Source organism: Bos mutus, chromosome 12 (genome assembly GCF_027580195.1).
Source record: "Bos mutus isolate GX-2022 chromosome 12, NWIPB_WYAK_1.1, whole genome shotgun sequence".
NCBI classification, from domain to species: domain Eukaryota; kingdom Metazoa; phylum Chordata; class Mammalia; order Artiodactyla; family Bovidae; genus Bos; species Bos mutus.
This window is the reverse complement of record NC_091628.1, coordinates 35,405,917-35,422,125: the sequence shown is the minus strand read 5'-3', so window position 1 is coordinate 35,422,125 and position 16,209 is coordinate 35,405,917. Positions and strand designations below refer to the sequence as shown.

Sequence of the window (16,209 nt, the reverse complement as noted above, 5' to 3'; positions counted from 1 at the left end):
ACAACATTCATTAAACAAATATTTATTGGATGGTCTAAGTAACATTTTAAATGTTAGGGATATATCACTGAATAAAAGAAAAGAAAATCTAAAAAAGTACAGCTATGCCTCATTTCCACATTCTTAAAACATCAAAACTGTGTCCAGTAGGGAGTTCCACTTCCAGCCAAGATGGATTAATGGGAAGATTTGACCTGCTTTCAAACAGCTGACAGACAACTGTTTTCCTAACAGGCCACACAGAACTGTGGTGTCTAAGAGAAGTGAAGCCAGCCAAGGAGTCGCAGTTTCTGCCAGAGCCTGAGCACCAGTGGGTAGGGGTGCGGAGGGGTTGTGTTGGCAAACAGGGCAAGGTGGTCTCACTGAGCTGAGGGGACAGAGCTGAGCAAGAGGAAGATGTGCAGATAAAGGGCTCCATGAATCTGCACAGGGATCTACTTGAGCTTTGAGATGAATTCTCAGCCACGCGTGTGAATCTGGGAAAAGAGCAACTGCACACTGGAGCCGCAGCGCACTGCCAGTGTCCACGCTGACCTGCCAGAGCAGAGAGACCGCACTGAACACCAGGATCTGGCGGGGACCCCAGTGGGCTCTCACCTCTGTTGTAGGATTAACTTGCCTGAGAGAAAACACTATTCTACACCAACCTAGCAAAGGTTAAAACAAGCCTCAGGAGGACTCAGCTGAAACTCAAGTAACTTAACAGTCTGCCAAAACAAAATCCAACATTCTTTAAAGGACAAATTTTAAATACTCAGAATTCGAAATGTCCACCATCCAGTCAAAAATTACTAGCATTAAAAAAAAGTCAACAGAAAAGGTTTAGAAATGACCATGAAAATCTGAAACATAGACTTAAATGAAGAGAAATGTAAGATATGAAGAAAGAACCAAATCGAACTTCTGAAGCTGAAATATATATATATCTAAAATCTGAAATAAAAAACCTCACTAGATGAGTTTAACAGTAGACATTACAGAAGAAAAGATCAGTGAACTCACAGACATGTGATAGTAGAAACTATCCAACCTGAAGCAAAGAAAGAAGAGAGATGGAAGAGGAAAGAGGGACAACAGCAACAACCAGTGGGTCTCGAGGAATGTTTAAGAAGAACCTGAAAAGCTAGTGGGGGGAGGGCACAGGAAGAGGGAAGCAGGCAGCAAAAACAATAGAAAATTATATCAAAATTACTCAGACTTGATGAAAACTTAAAAATTTATAGATCCAAGAAGCCTAATGAACTCCAAAGAGGATAAACATAGGGAAAAGCATACAGAAGAACATAATAAGCAAACCACTTGTAACCAGTGATTCAGACAGAATCTTAAGGAGCCAGAGGGGGAGAGAGACAGAGTAATTTACAGGCACACCTCATTTTATTGTGCTTCATTCTGCTCTTGGCAGATACTGTGATTTTTATAAATTAAAGGCTTGAGGCAACCCTGCACTGAGCAAGTCTTCCAGTGCCATTTTTTGCAACAGCATTTGCTCACTTTGCATCTCTGTGTCACATTTTGGTGATTCTTGGAATATTTCAAACCCTCCATTAGCAAAAAGATCATGACTTGCTGAAGGCTTAGATAATGATTAGCAGTGTTTAGCAATAAAATATTTTTAAATCAAAGTGTGTACATTGTCCTTTTTTAAAAAAGACATAATGTTATCAAACACGTAACAGTCTATAGTTAGTGTAAATATTGCTTTTATATGCACTGGGAAACCAAAAAATTCATATGACTCACTTTATTGTGATACTTGCTTTATGTGGGGGCTGGGAACCAAACCTGCACTATCACTGAGGTGTGGCTGTACAAACAGTAGAATAAAGGTATTAATAAGAGGGAGGCTGATTTACTGACACAAACAGCATAAGCCAGAGGATAAAGGAACAACATCTTTAAAGAAGAGAAAAAAAAAACACACGAGCCAAAAAAACCAACTGCCAACACTGAAATTTCTGTTTAGGAGAAAATAACCTTAAAAAATAAGTCTGTCAGAGTGGAAAAACCTGAATATGAGAGAAAATAGATAAAACACACAGAAGAGACTGGTGCACTTCAAGGTGAAATACAGGAAGAAGACTGAACGAGAAGTGAGCTGCCCACCAGTGAGCTGAGGCAGAGACCCCAGCTGGCCGCAGACATGCAGCTGAAGCCCCTGCAGTGATGTGGGAAGGGGGTGGCAGAAGAAATACTTGAAGAAACAGTGGTTAAAGGTATTTTTCCAAATTTGATGGAAGTTTAAGTTACAGAACCAAGAAGCTCAACAATCCTAAACACAAGAATCATGAAGAAAATGACATTATTTGCATGAAACTACTGATAAACAAATTGTATGAAACTAGAGGTAAACAAAATCTTAAACATAGGCAGAGAAAAAAGTCATATTACACAAATAGAAAAAAGATAATATCCACAAACTTCTCATCAGAAAAAATGCAAGCAATATCTACAATTCTATACCAAGCAAAAATGCCTTTCAAAAATGAAGGCAATTTGGAATTCCCTGGGAGTCTAATGGTTAGGACTCTGTACTTCCACGGCCAGGGCCCAGGTTCAGTCCCTGATCAGGGAATTAAGATTCCACATAGTGTGGCAAAAAAGAAAAAGAAGGCAAATATGTCATTTTCAAGCAAATAATAAGCAATACGGTTAATTAAGGGAAAAAAGAAAAAGGAACCCACAGCACTTATAAATATGGTACTTGAATTTCAAATACTTTTTCCTTTTTTATAATGACTTTTGTATATGGATGGCAATAGGATGGCTGAAAATTTGGGAGAAAAGGAAATTATGAATCATTTTGAGCACATATTCTCATTTAAATTTGAGGTAAAAACTGCATTATGTGTTGGGTCTTCTTTGATTTAAGATACAACATATCATATAACCTGGAAGGAATGATGCTAAAGCTGAAACTCCAGTACTTTGGCCACCTCATGCGAAGAGCTGACTCATTGGAAAAGACTCTGATGCTGGGAGGGATTGGGGGCAGGAGGAGAAGGGGACGACAGAGGATGAGATGGCTGGATGGCATCACTGACTTGATGGACGTGAGTTTGAGTGAATTCCAGGAGTTGGTGATGGACAGGGAGGCCTGGCGTGCTGCAATTCATGGAGTCGCAAAGAGTCGGACACGACTGAGCGACTGAACTGAACTGGAAAAATCTCTGAAGATATGGCTAATACATTCTTATGATTCTTTACTTCAAAAACTTATTTTCATTTTGAAGGATATGGAGTGATTATTATTTTCTATGAATCATCTTTTTTTCCCCCTAATTCTCACTAAAATATATGCCCAAACTCTCCTTTATCCATAAAGAAATATGAAAAACAAAATACTTATGTAATCAAGATATTCTGAGTTTTCATTCTCAAGGCTCATAATGTCATAATATACTGGATTTTCTGAATCCTAAGACATGTAACCAGAGAGAGACTGTCATAGATTCCATAATATCTGAGACACGCATTTTAGAAGCTACCTTGAAAATACTGGAAGCAGCCAATATTTCTTTTCATCGCCGAAGACTTGTCTCCAGTTTTTACTGCATCCAAGTGAGAAACCATTTCCATCAGTTCCATATGAAAACATGGGTGCACGGAATGATTCTGTTTGGGTATATTTAAAAAAGAAGAGTTAACTTATTTGAAAATTATAAGATGGAAGAAAAGTACCAATTTTTTTTTCTTTATGTCTTTGATATCAAAAACTATAAATATAATTTAAAATAAATACTATATTTGTAACACTTAAAAATGAGTTTCTAAAACTTTTCTGGGAAAACATATAACCTCTGAATACTTCATCACCTTTATAAAATCTACTGAAGTATGTTCAATATACCTTATATATATATATATATTCTATCTCTTGCAACTTCACTCATTCATTATGTATGAACTTCCTACTGTGTGGCTTATGGCACAGTTCTAAAGTTTTGGGATTCCTAAATAATTATAACTTATGTAACCTACTTACCTATGGTTGTTCTGTTTTTTCCAACTAGCCAGCAGTGGTAGCTGAGAAGTGACAATACGCTGATGAAGAACATCGTAGACACAAAGAAAAGAAAAAGTACGTGGAATTTTGCACGTGTATCTGTGAGTTCATTCTGAGGAAAGAGAAGAGACGAATTACTTTCGAGAATAGTCAACTTCTAAAATATAATCTTATTGATTCTTTTTAATGACTGTTGAATTCACCCAAAAAAAAAAAAAAAAGCCAGGTATGAGAAGTAATAAAATAAATTAGATAATACATCCAAAAGCAACATGTCCCAAAGCAGAGAGCTGGTATTACCAAAGGGGCTTGCTTACATGTCAGGAAGAGTCACTTTAAAAACTGCTCTTAAATTTTAGCAACACTTTCAGTAATAAAAAGATGAACGTTTTACTCAACATTTTTCTTTTACAGTTTATACATATATTTAAGCTTGCCCCCAAATCTAGGATACATGAGGGTTTTCTCCATCTAAGCTAAAATATTTGCTTGTGGTAGTTATGTATGCTGCTAACCAGAAGCTAGCTGTGATAAAGCTCTCGTTGGACTTCCCTAGTCTCTGTTCTTGGAATAAACATACTGGGAACAGGCTTCCCTGGAGCTGCTTCCATGCCTACCTGCGCATTCCTACAGAGCCTTTCCTGGTAATTCCCAATTCTGGTATATAAATTTGCCACAAGGTACTAGTGAATGAAAACAGCAACTCCGTTACCTATCCCAATGGTCATATTCATCTCAACGGAAGCACATGTTCACCTAGAAGTGGGGATCTAGCAAGGGGAGAAGACGACGCCTTGGGCAGTCACTCTCACAGAACAGGCCAACCACAGCCTCAAAGAACACGAGCTGCTCCTGCTTGACTTAAACACTGTTCATAGGCTAGTGAAGTCAAAATGTTAGCTGCTTAGTCGTGTCTGACTCTTCGTGAGCTCATGGACTGTAGCCCGCCAGCCTCCTCTGTCCATGGAATTCTCTAGCCAAGAATACTGGAGTGGGTTGCCACTCCTTTCTCCAGGAGATCTTCCTAACCCAGTAATCAAACCCACATCACTTGCACTGCAGGCAGATTCTTTACCATCTGAGCCACCAGGGAAGCCAGGCTAAGTGGTAGGTTTTTAGCGTTAGCTATTTCTGACACCCATCTTTTCTTCTTGTCTTATAGAGGAAACACAACTCCTTTTAAATACAAGTGATTCTTCTATCTCCCCCATCTTGAGAAGCAAATGAGTATTACACATATTCACTATAAATGTCACAAAAAAAGATGGCAAGAATGTCATGGCAATAATGTATTTTACCTTTGGACAACTCTCTGTAGATTTCCTGCGGCAAAGCTTGTACAAATAGAGACAGTGTATTAAGAAACCACTTTTTACACAAAATTATCCTGCGCACTATTGTGTAAACCTTTCAAGTCTCAAAGGGTCACCAAGTTGTTGCTCTTTAAATGTCATTGATGACATTTTCTCAAGAAAACACAAAAGACAAGGACATTCCGCTCTCCAAGCACATTTAGGGTACACTTTACATACCCTTCCACGAAATTTTTAAAATAGATTTGTATCCAGGAAAGAATAAAATTAATTTTGCTTAGCACATAGCTTTTTAAAAAACTTCTGATGAATGGTTTCTGAAAACCAGACATGGTTCCTTCTGTCCCACCTCACTGGTGGGCAGTAGCCTTGGGAAAGGTGCCCTCACCTACCATGTGGTCTAGTTCCTGCACAGCAACCAGAGGGGCCCTGAGGAAGTCAGATGGCCTCATCCCTCTGCTCCCCACTCTGACCCTGGCAACACCCCTGAAGGCCCTTTCCCCTCGGGCCTCCTCCTAGGCTGCACCAGCCTCCCTCTGGCTCAGCCTCACAAGACGAGCCTCCTGGCACTGGCTCCTCCTCTTGGGCCTTGACTCTAAAGTATACATGCTTCCTCTGTTTGAGATGTTCTTCTCTCAGATATCCATTAAGTTCTGTCATATCTTTGTCAACTATTACCTTCTTACTGAGGCCTAACATGACATTCCATTAGTTTCAGGAGCTCAACATAACGATTCCATACACATCTATAACTGCAGAAGTCTAGCTGACGTCCAACACCACACAGTCACAGAATCTTTTTTCTTCTGATGAGATCTTTCCAACTCTAACTCTTAAAGACTTTCAAATATACTTATTAACTACAGTCACCATGTTGGACATTACATCTCCAGACTTATTTTGACCACCCTCACCCATTTTACCCATCCTCTACCCCATTCTTCTGACAACCACCAAAATGTTCTTTTTGTCTATGAGGCTTTTTTTTAATTGCACGTATAAGTTAGATAATACGGTATTTGTTTTTCTCTGACTTGATTCAATTAATATAACACCCTCAAGGTCCATCTGAGTTGTCATAAATGGCAAGACTTCCTTGTTTTATGGTAGAAGAATATTCCACTGCACATTATAAAAATTTTGTTTATTCTTGATTGTGCTGGCTCCTTGCTGCTGTGCATGGACTTCTCCTAGTTGCAGTGAGTGGGGGCTACTCTTCACTGTAGTACACAGGTTTCTCATTTGCGGTGGCTTCTCTGGCTGGGGAGCACAGGCTCTAGATGTGTGGGATTCAATTGCTGCAGCACATGGGCTCAGCAGTTGTGGCACAAGGGCTTAGCTGCTCCACGGCACGTGGGATCTTCCTGAGCCAGGGATTGAACCCCTGTCCCCAGCATTGGCAGGTGGATTCTTATGCACTGAACTAAAAGTGAAGTCCTCCACGGCATATTTATACCACAAGTTCTTCATCCACCAATGTAAACCTCAGTGTTTTCCTGTCTTGGCTGTTGTAAATAATCTGTGACACAGGGGTGCAGGTATCTTTGTCAGTGTTTTCGTTTCCTCTGGATATGTTCCCAGAAGCAGAATTTCTGGATCATGTGATACAACAGTTCTAATTTTAATTTTCTGAGGACTCCTCATACCATTTTTCATAATAGCTGCACTAATTTACATTCCCACCAACACACAAGGGTTCTTCTTTTTCCCAATCTTTGTCAAAACTAGTTATTTCTTGTCTTTTTGATAACAGCCATTCTAACAGGTATAAGGTGATACCTTGCTTTTAAAAAATACTTTCAGTTATTTATTTGGCTGTGCCAGGGCTTGGTTGTGGGACGCAGGATCTTTAGTTGTGACATGTGAACTCTTCGCTGAGGAATGTGGGACCTAGTTTCCTGACCAGGGATCAAACCCGGGCCCCTTGCATTGGAAGTGTGGAGTCTTAGCTACTGCAACCCACAGGGAAATCCCACTGCTGTGGTTTTGACTTGCGTCTCCCTGATGATTAGTAATCCTAAGCATCTTTTCTTGCATTTGTTGAATATCTGTATGTCTTCATTGGAGAAAGGTCTATTCAGACCCTCTGACCATTTAAATCTGGCTGTTTTGTCTTGTTCTTGCTATCAAGCTGTGAGTTCTTTATACATTTTGGATATTACCCCTTATCAGATACATAATTTGCAAATATTTTCTTCCATCCAGTAGGCTTTTTATTTTGTTGATAGTTTCCTTTTCTATACAGAAGCTTTCAGTTTGATGTGGTCTCACTTGTTGAGTTTTCTTTCCTTTTGTGGCTTTTATGTTTGGTGTCAAATCCACACAAGTCACTGCCAAGGCTGATGTCAAGGAGCTCGCCCCTGTGTCTTCTAGGTTTACAATTTCAGCTCTCATGTTCAAGTCTTTAGGAGCTGACTTTTGTCCATGATGGAGGACTGATGCTCAGTTTCATTATTCCACATGTGGCTGTACAGGTCTCCCAACACCATTTACTGAACAGACTGTCTTTTTCCCATTGTATATTCTTGGCTCCCTGTCATAAATTAATTGATGCTTGGGTTGATTTCAGGGCTCTTATTCTGTTCCACTGATCTATGTGTCTGTTCTTATGCCAATAATATACTGCTTTGATTACTACAGATGTGTAATATAGGAAGCGAAATACCTCTACTTTTGTTCTTTTTCAAGACTGTTTTTGTCATTTGCAGCCTTTTGTGGTTCCATACAACTTTTAGGGTTGTCCTACTTCTGGAAAAATGTTACTGGAATTTTAATGGGGATTGCAATGAGTTTGCAGATTACTTTGGGTAGTATTTATATATAGTATTAATATTTTAAATAATATTAAAAAATAAACACTATTAATTCTTCCAATCCATGAGCACAGATTATTTTTCCATTTATTTGGGTCTTCTTCAGTTGTTGTCATCACTGGCTAATACTTTCCAGTGTATAGATCTTTCATCTTTTTGGTTAAAGGTATTCCAAGGTATTTTATTCTTTCTGATGCAATTGTCAATGGGACTGTTTCCTTAACTTCTCTTTCTAAAAATTTGTTATTAGTATACAGAGATGCAACTGATTTTTGTACATTGGTTTTGTATCATACGACTTCAGTGAATTTGCTTATTAGCTAACAGGTTTCTTTTTTTGGTAGAGTCTTTAGGATTTTCTAACATAATATGTCCTCTGTACACAGACACAGCTTTACTTCTTCCTTTCATATCTGGATGCATTTCTTTTTCTTGCCTAACTGCTCTGGCTAAGACCTTCCATACTACGTTGAATAAAAGTGGCAAGAGTGAGTGTCCTGGTCTAGTTCCTGATATGAAAGGAAAGCTTTCAGCTTTTCACCACCGAGTATGATGTCAACTGTAGGCTTGTCAATATATGGCATTAAACTGAGGTACGTCCCCGCTATACTAATTTTGTTTACAGTTTTTACCATAAGTGGATGTTGAATTTTGTCAAATGCTTTTTCTGTATCTATTGAGATGATCATATAATTTTTATCCTTCATTTTGTTAATGGGGTGTATCACACATACTGCTCTACAGATGCTGAGCCGTCCTTGCATCCCTGGAATAAATCTTACTTGATCAGGGTGTGTGTGGGCCTTTTAATGTATTGTTGAATCTGGCTTGTTAATATTTTATTGAGGATTTTTAAAAATCTATGTTCAATGGGCATTTTGGCCTGCAATTTTCTTGTGGTGACCTCATCTGGTTTTGGTGTTAGGATAATATTGACCTTATAAAATGAGCCTGGAAGTGTTCTCCTGTCTACTTTCGGAAAGAGTGTGAGTTGGATCAGTGTAGGCTGTTCACCTGTGAAGCCACAGGTCCTGGACTTTCGGAGGTTTTGATTAGTTAATCTCTTTACTATTAATCAGTCTGTTCAGATTTTCTCTTCCTTCATGATTTGGTCTTCATAGGTTGTCCATTTCTAGGAATTTATCCATTTCTTCCAGGTTGTCCAATTATTTGGCATATAATTGTTCAGAGAAGTCCCTTTGACCCTTTGTATTTATCAGCTGTAATGTCTCCTCTTTCGAGTCCCCTCTTTCTTTTTCTTCTTGGTGAGACCAGCTGAAGGTCTCTCTATTCTTTAAGAAATCCAGCTCTTAGTTTTAGTTACCTATTTAATTTCTATTTCACTTATTTTCACTCTGATCTTTGTTATTTCCTCCCTTCTATGAACTTGCAGCTTTGTTCTTTTTCTAGCTCCTTGAGGCGTAAAGTTAGGTTATTTGAGATCCTTTCTTACTTCTTAACATAGGTTTATCTCTATGAAGTTCCCTCTTAGAACTGCTTCTGCTGCATCCCAGGACTTTTTTTATGTTGTATTTCCATTTTCATTTGTCTCAATAGTTTTTGATTCCTTCTTTGACCAAATGGCTGTTCAGCTGCATGTTGTTTAATCTAAATATGTGTGAATCTTCCAGTTTATTTTTCTTAAAATTGATCTCCAGTTTCATACCATTGTGGTTAGAAAAGATGCTTGCTATCATTTCAATATTCCTAAAATGACAAGACACGTTTTGTGACCTATTGCAGAGGATGTCCCACGTGCACTTGAGAAGAACGTGTATTCTGCTGCTTGTGGATGGAGTGCTCTGTCCATTAAGTCCCTCTGGACTAAAGTGTCATTTAAGTCTAATACTTCTTTATTTCATTTTTGTCTAGATGATCCATCCATTGATCAAAGGCCCTTACTGTGATCTTGCTATTTCTCCCCTTTACTTTCACCTTTTATTTCTGTCTACTGTCTTGCTCTCTTATTTCTCCCTTTACTTCTGTTAATATTTACTTTATATATTTAGGTGCTCATTTGTTGGGTGCACAAATAATCTTCTCTTGGATATCCACTAACTTCCTTCAAGTCTCACTCAAATCTAATCTTCTTACTGAGGTCTACCGTGATCAATCTTTTTAGTACTGTAACTTGCCCATTATACCCACCTGCCCCGCACACTTGCTAAGTCCTTTACTCTGATCTACTTTTTTTCCCATAGCATTTAGTTTCCAATATACAACACAATTTCCTTATTTACTATGGTTACTGTTTGTTTAGTCCTTCTCAAAAGTAAGTTCTACAAAGGCAGAATTCTTTGTCTGCTTTGTACATTGATATATCCAAAGTGCCTAGAACATATGTGCTTGGCACATAGTAACTGTTGAAGAATGAAGAGAAAAGCAGACTTAAGTTATTAGTCTTTCCTTACTCATCATGAATCTTAAAAAGTTTGACAATATTTACTTTTTCATTAACAAATCATTACATGCAAACACTGCTGAAGTTTCTGATAAAGAAATGTAACATTCTGTAATTTGGACTTCATTCATCTGGCACTGATTCAACCTTCACTTTATTTACCTAACTTCTCCAACCTCAGTTTACAACTCTGAAAGCTGGAAAAATAAGAGCTCCTTCTGCATTAACTATATTTTCTTCTTCTCTTCAGCCTCAGTGCCTCGAGCATCTGGATTCTAGCTGACTGGGGAGAGAGTGCCTCTCCCAGGGCTATCCGTTTCTTAAAGAGACAGCAAGGAATGTACTTCTCAAACTATATACAAACTAATTGGTCCAGAGCCCACACTCCAGAACACCTCCGGTTACTTGGCTCTCACAGTCCAGTGGGTAGTACTACCCAGCCCTACTCACAGCAAACAAGGGACTGCCTGGAGCCCCAGAGACCACTGAGGTTACTCAAACTAGCTAACCCTATGTGCACTCACCCTACCTCACTGTGCCTCTCCCATGGACACTAGTGAAGGCTCTGGCCCTCGTGCCTTCGACTTCCTGAGCGACTCTGGTTCTTCCCCATGAGGGCCTGAGTAGTGTTGGGGGAACCCTCCCTTGGAACTGTGAGTAACAAGCTATCTTTTCAAAGGTTATCACCTCCTGATCTGTCAGTTTCACCACACCTGAATAAAAATAAAACCTACATTTTAAAATACCTTCATAGGGTTTTTAAGAAGAGTAAATACAAAAGCACCTTTTAACCACAATAACCCCCACCTTCAAAATCAAAGACTTATATGAAGGGGAAAAAAAATGCTAGAAGAAAAGTTGGATGAATATTTGTATAAATTTACAGTGACTAGAATAAAGCCAGAAATCATAATTAAAAAGTACTTTAAAAATATAAAACTGATTTAGTAAAAACAAAATGGAGTTATAAGACATCAATTAAAATGGGAAAACATTTGCCTCTCACAACAGGAAAATGATTAATATCTATAGACACAGGAAACAGATTAATGGTTATCTGAGGCTGGGAGTTTCAATTTTATTACTGTAAAAACTTCAGTAAGTCTCATCAACTCAAAGAAAGGAACTACTTCCCTAAAATTGATAGCCCATTGTTAAGACAGTATGGTTGAAAGCAGTCTGAATTACTAAAAGAAACTATGTTCTGTGTAATACTCATTTATTCACAAATAAACATGTATATAGGAAGGGAAATTTTAACCCCATTTGTCTTCTGAGCCATTATAAATTCTAACTAGTACAATTAAGTATTGTCTACTTATAATACAGAATGAAGGAATTATTTATGAAATACCATCTTAAAAATCTTAAATACATGTTTTAAGATAGAAAAAAGACTTACCGTCCAAAATTTTATGAAGTACTGTAAAACTGTTGTAGCCACGAAAAGGCAATATAACAGAGAGTAGAATAAAAAGAGCAGGAAGAATTTGTAATTAGAAAATCCCACACAGTTATTCACCCTAGAAGAATAAACAAAATCACATTGTAAAAACAAGACAAACTTAGAGAAACAAAACTAGAATGGTGTCTGCCAGGGACTTTCGGGAAGGGAGCAGGGAGCTCTTTAATGGGGACAGAGTATCAGTTCTGCAAGATGAAACAGCTCTGGACACTGGTTGCAAAGCAATGCGAACATGCTTAACACTGCTGAACTTGTACACTTAAAAATGGCCAAGGTGGTAAATTTGTTTTTTTTTTTTTTTAAATCATGATGAAAACAAATAGGACATATCAAAAACCATAAAATCATTATAACTATAAATGGTTCATTTGAGAAGAAAGGGGCAGTGTCTTAATTGTGGATGTGTGTTTTAAATTAATTCTGAAAGAATTTGGAATTTCAATGTTAATTCTTATACAATTTTTTGGGTTAATAACACCAGAATATATTTTACAGAAAAATATGTAAACAGAAACATAAAACTACATCAGTCTGGGTATCTATGAGTAATTAAATTGACCTTCAAAATTTAGGAACACTGAGATCAATCACTCTAAATAAATACCCTCCTTCCCACTTCCCCACCTCATGTCATCTCCTTTGTGTTTCATACGTACCAAGGACAGTGATGGTCCATCTTAAGAATACACCTAAGAAACAAACGAGCAGAAGAAAATCCATATAGAAAAATTCCACTAATTCTAATTTGATTTTCGTTTTTTTTAAGGGACTTAAAATTTTCCCTTTCACATCTTAGGAAAACCAACCCAGTAGAATTAGGTTAGAGATAATTTCTGTTATTTCACATAGGTAAGAGGCAGTGATTTTTCATACTGAGAATTGAGCTGAACATGGCCAGCTGCCTTGAACTGCATCAAGCAACACTGTAGTAATACACAGATAAGATGCATATAGCACTTGGAACAGTAGCTGATGTAGTTTACAGAGTCAGCTGAGGAAGACAAAAGGGAAAATTATTTTAAACATGTGCAAGTCATAAAAACGCAACTTTGGAAACAAACAGTGTTCAATGAATGGGTTTGTAGGTAGTCCATCTTCCCACAGATTTATTACAATTCTATCCCATGTATAGAAACCACTGTATTTTATAATCAGAAAAAAAAAATCCCCACATTTGTCCCTCCATCAGTATATGCAATGTATATTTGCATAAAGTTAGACAATAAGTAAAATCAAATGGCCTGCCTCACTGAAGTTCAAGGACTCACTGGGATTCCCACACTAAGAATCTTTCTTTCAACACACCACCTTCTCACAAGAGCATAAGAGATAAAATCTTTCACATTTTAGGGGGAATAACTTCACAGGTGGTAACTGAAAGTAATATTTTTGTGGTTTGTTAGGTTTTAATACCAACATTAATAATAAAAGCAAGAAAACTGTCATGGTCTTTTTAACTCAGGAAATAGTTTATCTTTCTCATGGGGGTATTACTTACTTGCTCATCTATTACATTTAAATATAAGCAGAAGTAGTACACATACTTAAAGATCCAAGTGGTGCAGGAACTGTCATCTGAGGTGACTGCAGCGAGTGTTCTGGCTTGTGTATGGATTCCTGTCAGCTCTGCATACAGAGCAGCACCAGGAGCCAAGGCAGTGTCCTGGGCAAGTTTCTCCCCCTGTCCTCCCCACACCAGTTCCGGTCCTGGGTTGAGTGACAGCCAACAAGGAGCACTTACATGTCACATGCTGAGCAGTGATGCGCACGGTCAGGCTTAATCAGCTGACATCTTTCACAATATCTGACGGCTACATTTAAGAATTAAAAGGAAATTGTTGAAGGATATATGTTTTAGAGTTGAGTTAATACAACTATAAAATTTGCTTTCATTTTTTATAAACAACTCTGGGAAACTGACAACTGATAATTTTAAAATAATACCAATAACTAAACAGACTTTTTGAGAAGACTTTTGAAGAGTCTTAGATGACTGAATAGACAGAAAAACTGAAGTAAACATAGCAATCAGAAAAATTGCAGTTTCCAGGGTGTTTTGCCAGAAGGATAATGTTGCCAGTGACAGAAATGAGCTTGATGGGGTGAGGGGGTGGGTATGGGAGGAAGGTTATGTTGTTTTTCTTGCTCTTCAACAAGCATTCAGAGTCTCTGTTCTGAGACAGACACTGCTTCATGCTGAAAATATACAGTTGAACACGACAGACTTCCCTCCTAACACCCCAAGGTGTTAGGTTTTGTCTGGCTTGAATTTGGACAACAGGTCACTCAGGAACCACTGCCCTTTGGAAGCTGGAGGAAGTACAAGAATGGAGCTCGAGTGGGCACACATGCCAAGGTGAATGCAAGCACTGACAGTCTCCAGGGGCCCTGGGGGAGGGCTGGGCAGTGCCCTTCTGAAACCCTCACTCGGAGACATGGTAAATGTGTGGCCCCGAGTGCAGCTGCCATCCCCTGCCGCCTGACAAGTGAGCACTAGGGTGACCACAGCCTTGAGTCTGCTAACTCATATGAAAAAAAGGTTTAACTCAGCCTTGAAAACTATTCAGAAAACAAATTATCTGAGACGCAGTAAACTAAATACCACAATATTGTGGTGTCAGAATCCCATGGCTGAGAACAGCTGAAGGAACTATATGAAAAGAATGGGACAAAAGCACCTTGTGAGGCAGGGTTAAAAAGTCTAGGAGGAAGAATAAACATTTAAGAATGCAAAAACAACTAGAACAGAAAAGCACAAAGAAGAAAGTTTTTTAAGCAGCTAGACTGACAAAAAGCCACAAAGCTTGGTTAGGAAGAATGAAAGCCAGCTGCCTGGAACCTGCTGGAAAGGAAAAGAGGCCGGTGTGCAGACAAGTTACAAGGAGACCTGCAATTATGGAGAAGAGAAAACAGAGTCGCAGTTGGAACACATCAGAACCTAACCTCTGTTGCTGTTTTTAAGAGGAGATGTACTTTGAAGTATACCTGCAAGCAGAAGGAAGAAACCGGCTGGAAATTTTTAAGCAGCAAGATTATTAGGAGCAAACAGGGCCAAGGAAAGACAAAGGTCAGTGATCTCTATGAAAGTCTCATAAAAGACAAGAATGATGACACCAGAGGGAGAGGCCTGCGGACAGCTGAGCATGGGCAGGGCAGCCCCAAGTCCAGAGGCAGCCGGACTCAGCTACCATGATTCACACTGGTTCTCTCCCACTTACTCCCTTGTGACCTTGATAGTAACTTACTTGCTAAAAGACTCAATTTCTGCTTTTGTTAAGTGCAAATAATATCAAGTGTGCAAATTAAAAAAAAAAGTCTTCTGGAACTTATCAAATTCTCAGTAAAGCAATTATTATTGTTATGATAATATTATTTCTGATAAAATATGAAGTGAAGCTCTGCTGTTGCTAAGTCGCTTCAGTTGTGTCCGGCTCTGTGCGACCCCATAGACAGCAGGCTCCTCCGTCCCTGGGATTCTCCAGGCAAGAACACTGGAGTGGGTTGCCATTTCCTTCTCCAATGCATGAAAGTGAAAAAGTGAAAGTGAAGTCGCTCAGTCCTGTCTGACTCTTAGTGACCCCATAGACTGCAGCCTACCAGGCTCCTCCATCCATGGGATTTTCTAGAATGGGAAAATTACTGAAGAGGAGAAAAGGGAGATTTTTCAAGTGTATATATAAGCAGGCATTACAGAGAACACACCCAGGAACAGCTTCACCCCACAAATGCCTACTAAGTGCCTGGGGCAAGGTGCTCACTGTATTAGGACGACAGGCGGAGCTCCAGCTGTCAGAGCTGCAGGACCGAGTCAGGTCGTAGGACAACAGAGACAACCACTAGACAGCAAGCTGGGATCAACAAGGTAAGAAGCTGAGAAGTTTGGAGAAGACTGTAAAACTCACTTTTTTTCACGTGAACAGAAACGGCTGAAGAGGTAGACAGCGAATTAAAATTTTAAAGTACTCACAGATTTAGAGAAGAGAAAACAATCATTCGAGGCAGACAAAAAGACGTAAAAATAAAAAGTGGGGAAGAATTTTAGTAGAGCTGACCCAGGGAACAGTGCAGGAAGCAGAGTTTTAGTAGAGCTGACCCGGGTAACGGTGCAGGACGAGCCAGAGAGAAACACTGGCCATATCCAGACCGTGGACAGGGGAGTTTTAGGAAGACTCGTTTTTGTTTCCTTAATAGATAAGACGTCCACATGGTTC

General features: G+C 38.9%; 1 protein-coding gene across 6 annotated transcripts in view; it reads right to left on the bottom strand.

Moving 5' to 3' along the window:
• The window catches only part of ZDHHC20 (zinc finger DHHC-type palmitoyltransferase 20), a 60,240-nt gene that overhangs the window by 8,237 nt on the left and 35,794 nt on the right, over window positions 1–16,209 (bottom strand). For all 6 annotated transcript variants that reach the window (XM_070380530.1, XM_070380527.1, XM_070380528.1 and 3 more), the window contains 5 exons: window positions 13,740–13,809; window positions 12,655–12,687; window positions 11,936–12,056; window positions 3,986–4,118; window positions 3,489–3,615 (listed from right to left, as the gene is read on the bottom strand). In XM_070380530.1, coding sequence (XP_070236631.1) covers window positions 3,489–3,615; window positions 3,986–4,118; window positions 11,936–12,056; window positions 12,655–12,687; window positions 13,740–13,809 — 484 coding nt within the window. The remainder of the gene's footprint in view (window positions 1–3,488; window positions 3,616–3,985; window positions 4,119–11,935; window positions 12,057–12,654; window positions 12,688–13,739; window positions 13,810–16,209) is intronic.